Source organism: Oryzias latipes, chromosome 5 (assembly GCF_053564925.1).
Source record: "Oryzias latipes strain Hd-rR chromosome 5, Olatipes_Hd-rR_3.1".
NCBI lineage: Eukaryota > Metazoa > Chordata > Actinopteri > Beloniformes > Adrianichthyidae > Oryzias > Oryzias latipes.
Window position 1 is genome coordinate 21,307,083 of NC_136241.1, and position 17,142 is coordinate 21,324,224.

Here is a 17,142-nt window from a genome sequence, read left to right on the forward strand (position 1 = left end):
CCGTGGATGGGGAAAACTGGAACATTCCGAGCTACCTGTATGGACATGTGTTAAAGGAGGACCGACTCTCACCACGTGACTGATCAGACGCCGGTTGGTAGAGCGGTGATGACAAACCTCTCAGGTTTTAAGTAGAGGAGCTGTCTGACTCTGTCGGTTACGTAGCATCATTCCACAGAGGCAGCATCTTCTCCCGCAGCGCCGTTCCTTCCTTCCTTCCTTCCTCCTCCAGGCTTAGCCTCCGCCGTCCCGTCATCCTTCTGTGTTTTTGGAGCTCATCGTTGGGAGTTGTGGATGGGTCGGCCGGCTGCGGCAGTCTTCGCGGTGCTGCTGGCCGCGGTCCTCGCATGCGCGCCGGGGAGAAGCCAGCAGCTCACTGACCGGCCTATCATCGGTAAGGTTGTCAGAAACCTGACGTTCCTGTCCGGACACACATCATGACAGCTCTTATGTAACTCTGCCAGAATGTTCCAGAAAATGAAGGTGTGCGTGGGTGGGACTGTGTGAGTCCAGTGGATGCGACTGCGTGCCTTTAGTATTCCAAAACAACGTTCGGTCTGCGTTCATGATCCACGTGTGGTCAGAGCATCTTCCTTATAGACGATCTTTAGGTTAGACTACTTCTAAAAGTTGGACGTGTCTTTAAAACGCAACACTGTTGTAAAAATTAAAAGTAAAAATAATTGCATTTTAGTTTAATAGGTTTGGTTTTTTTTTGGTTTTTTGTAAAAGGAAGAAAAAACGTCTTTTTTTATTTTGGTTATAATAATTTAAAGAATTCCTCCAAAACTTAAGTTTTCCACTTGAAATTTAAAGTTATGTAGATAAAACCCAAAAAAAAAACAATAAAAAAAAAAAACAACCTGATGGGATTGCACAAAACCAAGAAAACGGATTGAGATTTTAAAACAGTCAAAATGTATACTAAAACTGAATTTTAGACACAACTCTCACCCCTGGAAATTTTAAGTCTGGCAACCATCAGAAGAGAAATGATGATGGTAACAAAAGTGACAGCTTCTGTAGGCAAAGTCAGAGGGATGTTTTCAGTGACATTGTAGAAGTCAGCATTAACCCTTGTTCTATCCTAGGCACTTTAACATTGGGAGTTGGGTCATCTAGACCCACTAGACAGTGCGCTGAACCTTTTTTCTTCAATGACTTGTGATCTTCACTGGTGTCCATGGATTACATGAAATCTTTCCACCTTTATCCACCTTTGTCATGGTAGGAATAACACGTCAATGTAAGGGTGGGGTCATCTAAAATGGCATAAGGGTTAAGAAAAGTCCTGATTTACACCACTTAATGTTTTGTCAGAATAACAGCTGCTCTGTGTCTGAGAGGTATGATCTACTTTAATTTAGCAACTCATGAACATGAAAATGTGCTCTTAAAAAGTCAGACTGATTTTTTTTTTTTTTTTTTTGCATTTTAAAAGCATTTCCACAATTCCAGTGGTCTTTTTATTACGACTATCCCTTTTTAGGCGGAAAAAAAAGTGTAATTTTCTAGGACAGTTTCTACAGAACTGCAGTTCATTAGAAATTCACCTGAGTTGTGGGCGGGACCATTTGTGAGAAGTTAGTCCACCTCCTACTTCCCTGTCATCCATCTGTTTACACTTTCCTGCTAGCTCACAGCCCCTCACTACCCCAAAGTAAGGATGTGTTCAGATTTCTTCACTACACAATGCACCGTTCACCATTTTGTAGTGCTGTCTGAATCTACAATTACAAGATCCAGTGCCCTAGAAATTTCCCAGAAGTCTCTGCTAGTGTGCATCGATGCTCACTAGGTTGGCGAACATAGACCCCAATGCATTTGAACAATTGTTGCAAAGAAAATGTATTTAAATGTATTCTTTTAATAAATAACATTTTCATTTTCAGAACACAGTGGATTCATAAATAGTCGTCTCCAAACGTTTAATCAATGAGATTAATTTAGTGAATTCAATGTCATATTTGTCATATAAAAAAAATAAAAAGTAGTGAGCAGGGTGCCCGAATTGTTTTAAAAATCCAGGGCACTAATAAATAGTCCCGCACTATATAGTTTTTCAGTAGTTAGGGCTTTGGGTGGGAATTCAGACAGCCTGACATTACTGGTGCATCCAGAACGGTGAGCAATCCAGCTGCACAGTTTGTCTCTGAGGCCCATTTCTAATAAACTATTTCTGCTCTGCTAAAACTTTGTAATAGATACCAACACGGTTTGGTTTGTTATTTTTACAAAGTAAAATCATAATCATAATTGAAAACCACTGGGAACATTTTTGAAAATAGATTAAAAGATGATCAGAGTGAGACCTAAAGGATACTGGGACATTTTCAAACTATAATTTGCATGACATTGTTTACCAGCTCTCTGTTGCTGCCTTTTTTTTTGTTTTGTTTTTTTGCCTTCATCAAGTCCTGATATGTGCTTGCATGGTTAAAGCTCCATACTATACAATGAAAGTTGCCCTGATTAGTCGTGACTTGCAGAAACGAATGGATTTTTATGAAAACAAAATATAATACTAAAGTTCAACGAGCAGTGTTAAGCAATATATCTTAAAATTAATGTCCATAAATCTCACCTGTCTTATGTCCTCTCCTGGATGTTTGGGCAAATGGTTTTTCAATCAAATGATCACCTGCTTAAGGTTTTGGAAGAAACCATTGAGCTGAGGGACTGGGGGTGGTGACGGTGTGTTAGGTTTTTACATTTTTTTATTTTTATTTTGTATTTTGTGAGGAGGCATGTGTTAAAACAATATGAGATGGAAAATACAGTTTGATGCGTTCATGTAGAAAAAAAAAATCAAATCAACGTGTTTAACAATGTATTAGATAGCTTTGTTTCAGTGGAAGAAGCCCCAGCAATAAAGTAATGGTTTGTTCTTCACGAGCTCTGCACATAAAATGCTGCTTGGTCCAAACTTTAGGGGGGTTGTTGCTGTTGAGAGACTGGAAATTACTTGTTTCTCCACAAAGGATAACAGAAGAGAAAAAAAACAGCATAACTAGACCTGTGCTCTACCGTCAAACTAACATGTAAGAGAAATACAAGTTTGCATGAATTGCTCACAAAAAAAATCATCCTATATTAAAAATGGACGTTTAAATGAGTGTATAAATTTGAGCAAATTAAAATAGTATTTTTTCAGTTTTGTCCTGATAGAAATTGGTGTTAATCACAATGGGATTCGTCACCATGACTTAAGTGGGAAGAGCTAGATCTTAAATAAAGGTTATCTGTTGTTCCTTTAGTAATTTAATTTTTTTTTTCCCTAAATAAGTTGTTTCAGTTGTTCACAGAAATGATATGTCCTTAAATATCTATATTGTAAAAAAGGCGTGTTTGTTTCTCTCTGCAGGCGTGTTGGCTCAGGAGAATCTTCCAAAGGATGCGTTTGCTCGGGGCTCCTCCTACATCGCCGCTTCATATGTCAAATTCCTGGAGAGTGCAGGAGCCCGTGTTGCACCCATACGGTGAGGCAACAGAAGTCATAATGAGAAGAATTCATTCATTAAAATCAAGACTTTTTTAATTTAGTTTTTCCAGTATTGTTATAGATACATACTCCTTTTTAAACGTTTTTACCTCAACCTTTTTTTGTTAGTAAAGCAATAACTAAAGTAATGTTTACAATCTGACTTGGTTGTAAATATTTGTTATCATCAGCGACGTGGTTTGCAAAGAGAGAAAAGTTGAATTTGATTAACTATTTTCTTTTTGTGCTTTTTGTTCTTTACCAGAATTAACTTAACAGATGAAGAATATACTAAGCTTTTCCAATCAATAAATGGGTGAGTGGAGGTTTTCTTTTTACTTATTTCTATTTAAATAAAATCCCTTTCGATCTTTGAGTTATTACTCTTCAAAGCAGAGCAGAAACAATCTTGTTTTACAGCTACAATAAAGTCTGCAATGCAAAATGTTGCTAACAATCACAGAAACTAGCATCTGCTCATTTGTTTTTACTTACGTATACAAAGTTCCTGTGTATTTCTTGGCTGAACAACTAGTATTTAAGATTGCTTGTGAACGATTGTACAGAGAAGTGTCCTTTTAATGTATCTTTATGTAATGTTTATTTCTGTTTATGGTGTAATCTCTCGAAAATGTCTAAAAACTGTAAACTCCAATCATTTTCTTTGCCGTTTTCTCAGGCTTCTGCTGCCAGGAGGAGATGTAGATATTCAGAAGTCACAGTTCAGTCGAGTTTCCAAGATCTTCTACAGCATGGCTATAAGGGTATGATATTTAATGTGTAGATGCAGCTTCTGAGCTTCATTACAACCGCTACAAGTCTGAATTCTGAAAGAAAAGGAAGCATTTTTAGATAAAAAAAAAACATGTGAACTACAAGCCTTTTAAACCAAATTTACACTTTATTCACAACAAAACATCGATAATAGTATTTATTAACATGAGAAATATATTGAAAACAATATGTAGAATGATTAAACTCACACTTTAATCCAGAAAATGTGCTCTTTTTAAATGTGATGCCTACTGCAGATCTGGAGTAATTTGGGCAGAGATGAGTTTATTGTACGTCAGTTCTTCTTTAGAAAAAAAAAGAGTTCTGGGTGTTAGGAGCTTTGTTGTTGTTATTTTTGGCCGCAGTCTTTTGCTAAAGACTTTGGTTATCTTCTGAGTATTTAGTTTAATGATGCTCCAAACGTTTCCTAAAGGTGAAGGTGAAGGCTTTGCAATGCCTGAACTCTTACAAGATGAAGCCATGGTTTGTAGAAAGTAGGTCTTGCCTGACAAAGATAAGATTTAGTGGGTGATAAATGTTCTCTAAAGTCTTAAATGTAGTTTTACTATGTAATATTAATCCAAAAAGTGCATGTTGTCCATAGACTTATGTACACCTAGACCATCAGAGATTCTGGTTTGAGAACGGAACCCCCTTTAAGGTCCCTCTGCTCTTTAACCAGGAGGATGTGGAGGACAAACAAGATTGTTCCGTTTGAACTGGTCCGACCATAAAACACTTTGCAACTTTCTATCACAGATGAGTCTAGGTCCACAAAACACTACAGCACTTCTAGACCACATTCAAATATTTTTTTTCCAATTTGTTTTTATTGCAAACAAAAAGAGAATTGTTACATACATGAAACACAATGAAACAAAGATACAGTTTCATATTTGTAATACAACATGGCCAGTTTCAACAACAATACAACGCACCTCGAACCCCCCCCCCCCCCTTCTCCATGGTTTGCAAGACAAGGATAAGATATATATTGTCCAATATAACAAAAGCATATCTCTATGTGATCAACTCGATGGCCAAATCGATCAGCCAAGTGGCAACATAAAATAAAGAAATATAGCAACATATAAAGCTGATGTGATATTTATATGAAAGAAAAAGAATAATAATAATACTAAGAGTGCTAATAATATTTAAGAACAGTTGGAATATTTTAAACTATAAACTACTGAGATGTGATGGTAGAATGTGAAGAGGCCTCAGGTAGAATTCTGAGTTTGTCAAAGTGATCTAAAACCGCGCCCCAGATTGAGAAAAATTTGTCCTTCGATCCCTGAACTGAATATTTTATTTTTTCAAGTTGCAATAGTTGCATTAGATCAGTCAGCCACTGGGAAACCCTGGGTGGGTCCTTAGATTTCCAGTGCAATAATATACGGCGCCTTGCTATTAGAGTAGCAAAAGCAAGAATGTCTTTTTGTCTTTTTCTTAATGTATCTGGGTTTTGGTGTGAACCACCAAATATGGCTGCTTCTGCACTAGGCTGTAAACTGATATCGAGTGCGTCTGATAAAGTTTTAAAAATTGTAGACCAATAATTCACCAGAGCAGAGCATGACCAGAACATGTGGGTTAGATTGGCTGGGCTATTTTGACATCTGTCACAATTTGCACTCAGATGAGGATAACCACATTCAAATATACCTCAGTTTTTGAATAATTTTGCTCAAGTTGTTATCTGCAGAAATCACATTTGCTGTGATAATCTGCCTTTTCCCTATTTTGTGTTCAAGATTTTTTGCACTGTAGATGAGGAAATTTGCAACGCTTTTGCAATTGAATGTTAAACCTAGATTTTTACAATCTTTTAACTCACCATGACACATTTTAGAGCATCTGTCCATCTTTGTAAAATTCTGTAACAATTTGCATCAGACATTTCAAACACGTGACTGGTTGATTCATTAGCGTTTTTTCATCTAAATGTTTTTCAAGTTTTGTGTTTTTCTAACCGTTGTCTGTTTTTGCTATTTTAAGATCTGTAAAGATTGCATTGAGGAGAAAAAAAAGCCAATTTGAATGGGGGAAAAAGTACTTTTTTCCAGTTAAAACCTAAAGGCTAAAGAATTAACCTTGTCAGAATTTAGGTTGTAAAGTGTTCCTTCAGTAAAAGTTTTTAAATTGGAATCAAATCACTAACAGAAACTAGAAAATAACAGTTTTGCAAACATTCCTGTTCATAAATCACTACAGTTTCTTTTTTTTTATATATTTCTCCCGTAGGCCAATGATGCTGGAGACTACTTTCCTATCTGGGGAACTTGCCAAGGTTTCCAGCAGCTCACCGTCCTTACAGCCAATAAAAATCTGCTTACTCTGACTGACACCAAAGCCGTGGCTCTGCCTCTCAAATTCACAACAGGTTTTTCTTTTTCTTCTGACTTGAAAGCACAACTCTGTGAACAGTATTTAGCTCATAAGAACCCATGGAGACATCAGTGTAACAGAAAATATCAGAAATGGATTCTGTGGTCGACACGTTTTGTGGAAAATTACACATTTTATTTTTAAGAAAAATTGGGTCTGGGTTCTTATGGGTTAAATATTTATTTAAAATTCCTCTCAAAAGCCTCATTTTGAGGCACAAAGAAAAAATGCATGAACTAGCGATACCAACAACAAGTTTAATGCTACTTTCTCACTCGTGTTCAAGAACAAGTGTTGAACCTATAGTGTTCACACTGGTCAAGCAGGGAGGGGCTTGTTCTTTGTTTTTTTTCCCTACTGTTTACTAGCTCATGTCTGCCATCTACAGTTGGAAGAGGCCCAAAACAGGCATTTACGTGCAATTATAGAGACGTTTCATTGGAAGGGGTCGCTTGAATGTTGCCGAGTGAGGTGTGAACGAAGGAAAGCAGGAAAGTGTCTGTGCCGTCAGACTATTTGTAGCTAAAATCTAATTTGAAAAATTTTAAGATGATTATTATTTTTAAATAAACACAAATTCCATCTGTGTTGTAGTAAAAAATTAGAACAACACTTTACCACTTTTACTGTAGGACCATATTAAAGTAAAGATACCTGCAACAAGCAGGATCCATTCTAGAATCTGTGTTTCTTTAAAATGTATTATTAGTCTGTAAAATCAGAAACAAGGAGAAGACAGGGCAAGCTTTCATTTTTCAGTTGACCCTTATACATTTCAAACCCTCAAGATGGCTTTGGATTGTAGCTTCCCCCATGAGTGGAGTTGGAACATCAGAACATTAGACGAGGAACACAGAAAGACCTCAGTTGTGCCCAAATGTTGATGTCCAAAAATAACCAGTTACTCTTGGGAGGGCCCAACTATGCTTTGATTCTGTTTAAAAAAAAATAGTTGTATTTGATAAAGTTCTACCAAACAAGTTTAAAAGCTTGCAAGGGTCTCCAAGCAGTCGAGACTTAACCGGACATTATTGTGTTTTCACTCTACAGCAGCCAAGTCCAGCCGATTGTTCCGGAGTTTTCCCAAAGACCTGTTGCAGTCTCTGGCTAATGAAAACATCACTTCCAACTTCCACAGCTGGAGTCTTTCAGTTCAGGTTTTTGGTCTCTCCTCCTCATTTTGTTTTCTTCCATGGCCATGACAGCTTTAAAAAAATACTGTTGTACCTGTTAAACCCTTCAGATGGAAGCCAATTGATGAACAGTGCCCACGGAAATTATTTTTACTCCAGGGAGGATGAATATAGGATAAAGCAAAATTCAATCTATCAAATTCAGGGGTTAAGGAAATGAAAACCTGCGAAGACTGTCCCAGAAGTTATTATTATATTCACCTTTAACAGTATAGGAATCTATTAAACTAAAAAAAAAAACATAACCTTTGGCAGACTTGCTATACCATAAATCAAAAACCAAACCAATCTGTGTTTTAACCTACAGAACTACAGCAAGAACGCCAAGCTGAAGCGGTTTTACCGGGTCCTGTCAATAAACAGTGATGGGAGGAAAGAGTTCATCTCCACCATGGAAGGTACCAGACCTCATTGACTAGAAGGATTCCCATCACATCAGCCCCCTGCACTGAACGTTCCTGCTACACATGAATATCAGCTCAAAATTTGACCTCTAGATGGCACAGCATTCCCGTTACTAACATTTTTATTTTTGTGAATTTTAATCCAATTTCTTTTTTTTTAAAATGGAATGCTGACAATAATTTTGCATTTCCACAGCCAACCGTTACCCATTTTATGCCGTTCAGTGGCATCCAGAGAAAAGCACCTTCGAGTGGATTGATAAGCCCGGCATGGTTCACTCCTTCGCCGCCATAAGAACCAGTTTCTACACGGCTAGCTTCTTTGTATCTGAAGGTAAAGCAGAACATTTCTTAGTACTTTTTTCATTTCATTACTTTGTTTGTCAATGTTTGCTTTAACTCTGGGAAGAAGATAAAATGATGTAAAATCAAATTAGTTGGAATTGTTCTTCTGGATACTTTGGTAAAAAAGAACCAAACTGTAAAGTGTTTGTAAATCTAAGTTTTTATCCCTAAAGTCATTGGAAAATGTGTAGATTTTTTTCCCTTCTTTAGTTTCATAATATCACATAAGTTCTTCAAAATGGCAATTATCATGAAATATTTCATAAATTAATATTTTTGAAGGTGGATTTGATGAAAATAAACATGGATAAAAAATACATTTTCAGTCATGAAAAGACTTCAAGAAAATTAAAATAGGAAATAAAAAAAAAAATCAGGCAAAAATATTTAGATTTTCATCTTTTAGATAAATAGCTAATGTTTTGATTGCCACCAAAGAATGTCAGACAATTCTATGTCTCATCTTATCTCTCAAATTAGCAAGAAATATCTCTGCAAGGAGCATCCACAAACTTTCTGCACATCCTGTGTACAATAGTGCAGACTAAAAGCTCAACTCTGGGCATAAAGAACACTTCCATGTTCTGACTATCTGACTTATGTTGTCACTATGTTTTTCTGTTTCACACTAAAACATTAAAAAAGAAAAAGAAAAAAAATCTTACTCTGCCACTGCCGGTCCCAAGCCCGGCTAACAAAAGAGGAGGGGTAAGTGAGACTTTATAGTGAATAACCACAAATATGTCACAAAAAAGGAGATAAAAATAAGTAAATAAATATGTTCATAAAAGGAAAGGGGATCACTAACATCAGCCAATATGCTTTATTCTGGGAGAGTCATGAATGTGCACCCCAAATTAGAAAAGATTTAGATGAAAATTTTTCAAGAACCACTAACTCTAAAACTGAAAGTTTAACCTGACGGTGGCACTACAGCAAAGGTCATATCATCACCAAAACCAATAGGGTTCAGACTCTTGTGGTCATTAATGTTGTCAGTAAATTTGAGAAGATTTGTATGAAAACTTTTCAAGATACATTAATGCTAATTTAAAAGTTTTGCCTGATGGTGGTGCTAGAGAACAGGTCAACCCACTGATCTGTTTCATTATCAGGGGTTATTTATATATTCAACAAATAAACAATGTGCCTGACACAAAAAACTTGGTTAAGGCAAGGCAAGGCAAGTTTATTTGTATAGCACAATTCGTACACAAAGTAATTCAAGGTGCTTCACAAAACAGAAAAATGCATTAAAATCACAATACATCATAGAAATAATCAACATAAAATTTACTTTAAAAGAAAAGGAAGAAGAAAAAAAAGATTTAAAAAGAAAGGAAGGAAAGAAAGGTGCAGATAGGACCTTTCAGTCATATACACGGCTAAACAGAAATGTTTTAAGTCTAGATTTGAACATGAACACAGAAGAGGCCTGTCTTACGCCTTCAGGGAGGCTGTTCCAGATTTTAGCTGCAGAATATTGAAACGCTGATTCCCCTTGTTTAGTTCTGACTCTGGGAATCAACAGGAGGCCGGCCCCTGTTGTCCTCAGAGTACGAGATGGTTCATATGGCACTAACATGTCAGAGATGTACTTTGGTGCGTGGCCATGGAGAGACTTGTACACAAGCAGAGCTGCTTTGAAGTCTATTCTTTGAGGTACAGGGAGCCAGTGCAAAGACCTGAGCACAGGACTAATGTGATCATACTTCCTGGTTTTGGTCAGGACTCGAGCAGCAGCATTCTGGATGTACTGAAGCTGTTTTACAGCTCGTTTGGACAGGCCGGTGAGCAGGCCGTTACAGTAGTCTAACCTACTGGAGACAAATGCATGGATAAGTATCTCCAGGTCTCGCTTTGAGATTATGTTTTTGATTTTGGCAATGTTTTTCAGGTGGTAAAATGCCGCGGATGTTACTGACTTGATATGGCTGTTAAAGTTCAGGTCAGAGTCCATGATTACCCCTAGATTTCTGACTTGATTTGAGGGTTTGAGAGACAGAGAATGAAGGTAGCTGCTGACAATTTCTCTTTGTTTCTGTGGGCCAAAAACAATAACTTCGGTCTTGTCTGAGTTTAGCTGGAGAAAGTTGTTCTGCATCCACGCGCTGATCTGTTGGAGGCAGTGGCTGAGTGAATCCACCGGCCAATATTCACCTGTTGTCAGTGACACATAGATCTGAGTATCATCTGCATAGTTGTGATAAGATATGTTATTACTGCGTATTAACTGCCCTAGTGGCAGCATGTAGAGGTTGAACAGAAGGGGTCCCAGGATCGATCCCTGGGGCACACCACAATTCAAGCCCATGTAGTCTGAGACACAACTCCCAATTTCAACAAAATATTTCCTGTCTTCTAGATAAGACTTGAGCCAACTTAGGGCAGATCCAGAGATGCCAACCCAGTCTTGGAGTCTGTGCAAAAGGATCCCATGATCAACAGTATCAAAGGCAGCGCTCAGGTCTAGCAGGATTAAGACAGAGACTTTTCCATCATCAGTGTTCAGGCGGATGTCATTGGTTACCTTGATAAGAGCAGTTTCTGTGCTATGATGGGGTCTAAAACCTGACTGGAAAACATCAAACGAATTGTTTAATAAGAGAAAGTCAGTGAGCTGTTGGTAGACAACTTTTTCAAGGACTTTTCCTAAAAATGGCAGATTAGAGATAGGTCTGTAATTATTCAGTACAGTGGGATCAAGACCGCTCTTTTTCAGGAGGGGTTTAATGACTGCAGTTTTTAAGGCCTCTGGAAATATTCCAGATTGAAGAGACATGTTAACTATTTGAGTAATTGATGGCAACACACTGTTCAAGACAGACTTTAGAAATCTAGTGGGTAACACATCAAGGCAGCATGTAGACGAGCTCAGACGGGTGATGGTCTCTTGGACAGTTTGGTCAGTGACAGGTATAAAGTGAGTCAGCTTAGAGTGAGTAGGTGGCCGTTCGATAGTTATATGTGTTGTGGAGTTGATGGCTTTTTTAATGCCCTGAACCTTGTCATTGAAAAATACAGCAAACTCATTACATTTAGGTGTACAAACCAATTCTATTGGTAGCTGGGTTGGAGGGTTAGTTAATCTGTTAACTGTTGTGAACAGGATACGAGAGTTGCTGCTGCAACTTCCAATTATTTCAGAGAAGTACCTTTCCCTTGTTCTGCATAAGATCTGGTTATAAGCGTACAACTCCGCCTTATATATTCCATAATGAACCTGGAGTTTTGAGTTGCGCCACTTTCACTCGGCTCTGCGGCACTGTTGTTTCTGTGCCCTGACTAGATCATCATTCCTCCAGGGAGCTTTCTGTCTATGTTTTCTCAATTGAACTTTCATAGGGGCAATGGCATCCAGAACATTCAAGATGCTAGAAGTAACAGAATTCAGCATTTCATCAACATTGGCACCAGAGACGTTTTCAGGGTTTATCATTTCTACAAACTGTGCCCTAGTGCTCTCATTTATTTGTCTCCTTTGGACAACTGCAGGGCCAGGCGGTGGTTTGGGAGCAACAGACAGGTCAAAGAATACACAGAAATGATCAGAGAGGGCGACATCAACCACACTGACATTGTAAATAGTAACCCCCCTTGTGATGAGCAGGTCCAGAGTGTGCCCTCTGCTGTGGGTGGGGCAACTCACATGCTGAATTAGACCAAAGGTTTCAAGGACAGCATTGAGCTCTTTTGCATTTCTGTCATTGACATTATCAACATGAACATTAAAATCACCTGTAATGACTACACCATCAAAGTCTGTGCACACAACTGAGAGCATTTCAGTGAAATCATCAATGAAACTTTGGCTGTGCTGAGGAGGTTTGTACATAACTATGCAGAGTAAGGGAGGAGTTTGTTTTAACTCAATCTTAAAGGACACATACTCAAATGATGAAAACACACCAAATGATAGTCTGCGGGTTGCAATATTATCTCTAAACAGTGCAGAAACGCCTCCACCCTTTTTATTTTCTCGTATTTCCGATTCATGTTTGTAGTTGGGGGGAGTTGATTCGACTAGAACTATGTTTCCTGTGTTTTTGTCAAGCCATGTTTCAGTTAAAAACATAAAATCAAGATTAAAAGAAGAGATAAGATTATTGATTAAAAATGATTTGTTGCATAAAGATCTGACATTGAGTGCAGCAAGTTTGAGATTAGTTTCCTTGGGACTGGTCAAAACCTTCTTGCAAGGGATGTGAACTAGATCTCTTTGATTGGACAGTCTAACTGCCCTTTTTTGCATTCTACGTGGTGCAACTACAGGTATAGCACCAGAAGGAAGCTGTTCATCACAGGGCCCCAGTTTGACATGACCTTTCCTAGGACACTGGGGGCCCGTTTCATCCTAGCTCCGGGGAATAGCACGTCTAGAGGCGCGCAGGAGAGGTTGAGTTGAGGGTAGTTTGGGTGATGGACCGGGAGGAGTGGGAGCTGGACGGGATTTGGGTGAACGACGGAGGGGGCGTGTTGGAGGGGGTTTGGATGAAGGCCGTGTTGGAGGGACTTTGGGTGAAGGATGAGGAGGGGGCGCTGGAGGGGTAGGAGAGCTCCTGTGTGGTGTGAGGCTCACAGGTGTTAGGGGAGCCATCTTAATTCCTGACTTGATGAGGCTATCAAAATGGCTAGGTAGGGCCATGGGTGAAAGTGGGGGGGACGAAAAGGAAAGTGAGTCTTCACTGGGAGTAGATGTAGCAGGGGGCGCCCACAGCTGGTCAGATGGTGGAATTTCTGGGGCCAAATCTGGTGGTTGTTGTTGTGGTTCTGCAGCTGGGTCCTTAGCTGGCGGTAGTTGTTGTGGTGCTGGTGCAGGTGAGTCCTTAGATGGAGGTGGTTGCTGTAATGCTGGTGGAGCTGAGTCCTTAGGTGGAGGTGGTTGTGGTGCTGGTGCTGCCGGATCCAAGTCATTGACCGGTGTTGATGGAGGTAGTTGTTGTTGCCGTTGTGCTGTGGTTCCTGGGACACTGGCTCGGTCCTTCCTTACTGCCTTTTCAGGGCCTTGGCCTCTATGCCCCAGAGCGTGGAGGAGGTTCTTCACTAACTCTCTTGCTCCACCTCTGTTCAGGTGTGGGCCTCTTCCCATGAAAAGGTCCTTTCGCTTCCAGAATGTATTGAAGTTCTCAATGTAATGCAATCCTCTGGAAGCACACTCTCTGGAGAGCCAATTGTTCAGCTGAAACAGACGGCTGAACTTGAGTGACACCCCATCGATGTTAGGAAGAGGTCCGCTGATGAATGCTTCAACCTCTACTTTGTCAATCTCTTCAAATAACTTGATGAAGTCTTTTTTCAAACGTTCGGACTGTTCTTTTCTGATATCGACAGCACCTACATGGATGATTATTCGTTTAACTCCTTGGTACAAGACTTTAGATAAGAGTCCTGTAATCACTAGAACAGTAGAACTTGGGCAACATAAAGTTTGCATGGTTAACAATTTTATGTAAATCATTTTCTGAAGGCAAATATCCCTGGGGCCAAATGACCCCAAGGGGGAAATGTGTGAGTAATATTTAAGGATAATACGAGGGTTAATTGATAAAGAATCTTTTTTTTTTGCAATTGTTTATATTTTACAGGTTTTTTGTCAACATTTACATTCAGTTTAGTTATCAAATTTTTTTTTTATCTTAAATTAATTTTCTTTACATCCTGATTAAAGCTCCACACCTTGTTTCAGGACATTCAACCTGATGGTTTCTCTTGTCCCTTTTGCTAAATTACTGTATGGGTTCAGTTTGTGTTCACTCATCACTCATTTTGTCTCTTTCAGCTAAGAAGAACCAGCACCATTTTTCCAGCACGGCTGAGGAAGAAAAAGCTCTTATTTACAACTTTTTGCCTGTCTTCAGAGGCACCGACAGCATCTTTGTGCAGAACTATTACTTTGATTAATGAACTGGGTTGAAGCTAAAACAGACCTTTGCTCAGTTATTCTGGAGACAAACAAACAAAAGTAAAACTTTTGTTTTTTCAAAGGCAACAGAATGTAATAGTTAACACTGGAGAACAAAAAATTCAAAGTGTGGTAGAAAAACAAACACTTTACTTTTTTTAACCATTATTATGAATGTATGCTCTAAATATGGACAACTGTGAGCTAGAAGAGTCATACTTAAGATTTTAAAAGAACAGAATTTATGAGAAAATTTACAAATTCTTCTGTTTCAACTTTTTAATAGATTCAAAACTGTTTGATACAGAAGACGACAGCGGTCACTTATCCTTTTTTTTTCTTTCATTATGACTTAACTCATAAAATAACAAAAACTGAGAACGCAATAAAACTACAGATCATTATCAAGAAGCTTGTTATCAAGCTGGTTGTCCTGCAATCCAAAATAGATTTTCATTGGAAATTAATTACCCAGAATACCCCAAATTACCCAGTTGCTCATTTTCTAAAGATTTTGAAGACAACAGTTGTTATCTTTTATTAATAAATCTTTATAAGAATTGGGTCAGGATGGATAAAGATTTATTGGAGAGTCTCAAAATAATTTCAGTAGATACGACCGACCATTCTCATCTTCTGAAGTTAAGTTCTCCTGCACAACATTTTAGTTTTACTTTCTAGATAACTTTGGAAAAGTCTGGGACCCAAAATGGTGAAAATGTGATTCTGTTCTTTTCCTGAAATTTTACAGCTCGGGGGGAAAATGTAACAGTTTTGCCCCCTGAAGCACCCATGTTTGTAAAAGATTGCACCTTTAATAGCTCTCCTAGTAGAAACTTTATAGAATAGAGACATTTACAGCATTCTTTTTTAATCTTTTTAAAAAACAATTCTGAGGAAGGATAAAAACTGTGATGTAAAATGTTTGGATTTTTTTTTTGTCAACCTCTTTCCATTAGCTTTTGTCTGATTATATAAAATTATACTTTTCTTAAAGAGATTTAGGAATTAAGGGAGTTGAGTCTTACAAATGATTCATGTGAACAGGACTGTTAATATTTCAGAAGGAAAACAACATTTTTTTTAGGTTTAAAGTTGAAACCAGAAGTTTACATACACCACATAAAAACACACACATGCTTTTTTTTCTCACCGTAAAAAAATAAAATATATTTTCCCGTCGTAGGTCAATACAAATTTATAAAATTATTTCTATTTGATAAATGTGAGAATGATGAGATGAGGTTTTTTTCTAGATAAGAACAAAGAGAATGCATTGCCAGTCAAAAGTCTTGGCACCAAAACGCCTGTAAAATGATTATTGTTTTTTTTCTTTTGTTTTTGCGCCGTTGGATGTGTGGCATTATTCCATTCAGTAGCTCCTTCTCTTATGTGGGACTACAAACATGGCTGCATAATCATTTGTCTGTGTCCCTCCTGTAGTGTTGTGTTTGTCTGAAAATTAAATGGAATCTCAAAACGCTAAAAATTACATTAAAATGCACATTTTATCTATGTTTCTTAGAGGTTTAACTGATATCTTTTCTTCAAATGTACAACTTAAAGTGTTTTATTGCACAATTTGAGCCTTGTTCATTTTTATAGCCAAAGAAAGTGTACCAAAGTCAACTGAATGTGTCTGCATCCTTTTCCTAAAACTGTCCAGAGCTTTCTGTATCCAACATGCATTTGTTCATGGCAGCTCAGTGAGTTCAAATGCATTAAACCAATGAATGTGCAAGGGACGGTGTCGTTTCTGAAAACTCAAATGATATAATAAAGGAATTGAATTTATCTGGGTGTCCCTTTGTTATTATTTTTTTTAGCTTTTACCCTTTAGTGTGCATTTTAATTATGAAACTCAGACAAAATTTAACATTTAAAATTATAAATTTATCATCGTTTAAATGTTTTGTAAATTTGCATTTTGAGTCTTCAGAGAACTTAAAGTCTCCTTATTTAATTTTTTTTAAAGAACTTACTATTTAAACATCCTCAATTAACCCTTGTGCTATCCTAGGCACTTTAACATTGGGAGTTGGGTCATCTAGACCCACTAGACAGTGCTCTGAACCATTTTTCTTCAATGATCTGTGATCTTCACTGGTGTCCATGGATTACATGAAATTTTCCACCTTTATCCACCTTTGTCATGGTAGGAATAACACGTCAATGTAAGGGTGGGGTCATCTAAGATAGCACAAGGGTTAAAAAAAAGAAAAATAATCCTTCCAAGCAAAGAGCTGCAGAAATCAAAACAACAAAAAAGAAAAAAAAAATTCCCCTGAGGCATCAAATGTGCATTGAAAGATGTTCTCAATTACAGTTCAAGTGCAACTGTTTAATGAATAAAAGGGAAAAATAAGCATTTTATATGCTTATATGTTGAGTTTTGCATGTGTTTTGTCTGTAACTTTTAGGGAATAAAAAAATATATAAGTATATGTATAGTAAGACTTAAAGTCCAAACAAAACATTTGATTAAAATTGATTTAAGTCCAACTACTAATAAAAATACTACTAAATACTGAACAAAAAAAAAATGCTGAGCATTTACTTTGTTTTCTCAGCTTCCACTAGATGTCACCCTGATTCTGTGTAATCTAAAATAGATTTATGAGGAGAATCTTTAAAGCCTTTAACCCCTTTAAA

The 17,142-nt window shown here is 37.7% G+C and overlaps 1 protein-coding gene across 1 annotated transcript; it reads left to right on the plus strand.

Annotated features, from left to right (window-relative positions):
* The first annotated feature begins 259 nt into the window (after positions 1–259).
* On the plus strand, positions 260–16,284 carry zgc:171566. The gene is made up of 9 exons (XM_004068902.5): positions 260–394; positions 3,365–3,479; positions 3,747–3,797; positions 4,161–4,245; positions 6,503–6,641; positions 7,697–7,803; positions 8,147–8,237; positions 8,440–8,577; positions 14,368–16,284. The coding sequence occupies exons 1-9, from the start codon at positions 295–297 to the stop codon at positions 14,487–14,489; spliced, it is 948 nt and encodes a 315-aa protein (XP_004068950.1). The 5' UTR covers positions 260–294; the 3' UTR covers positions 14,490–16,284.
* Positions 16,285–17,142: the final 858 nt, after the last annotated feature.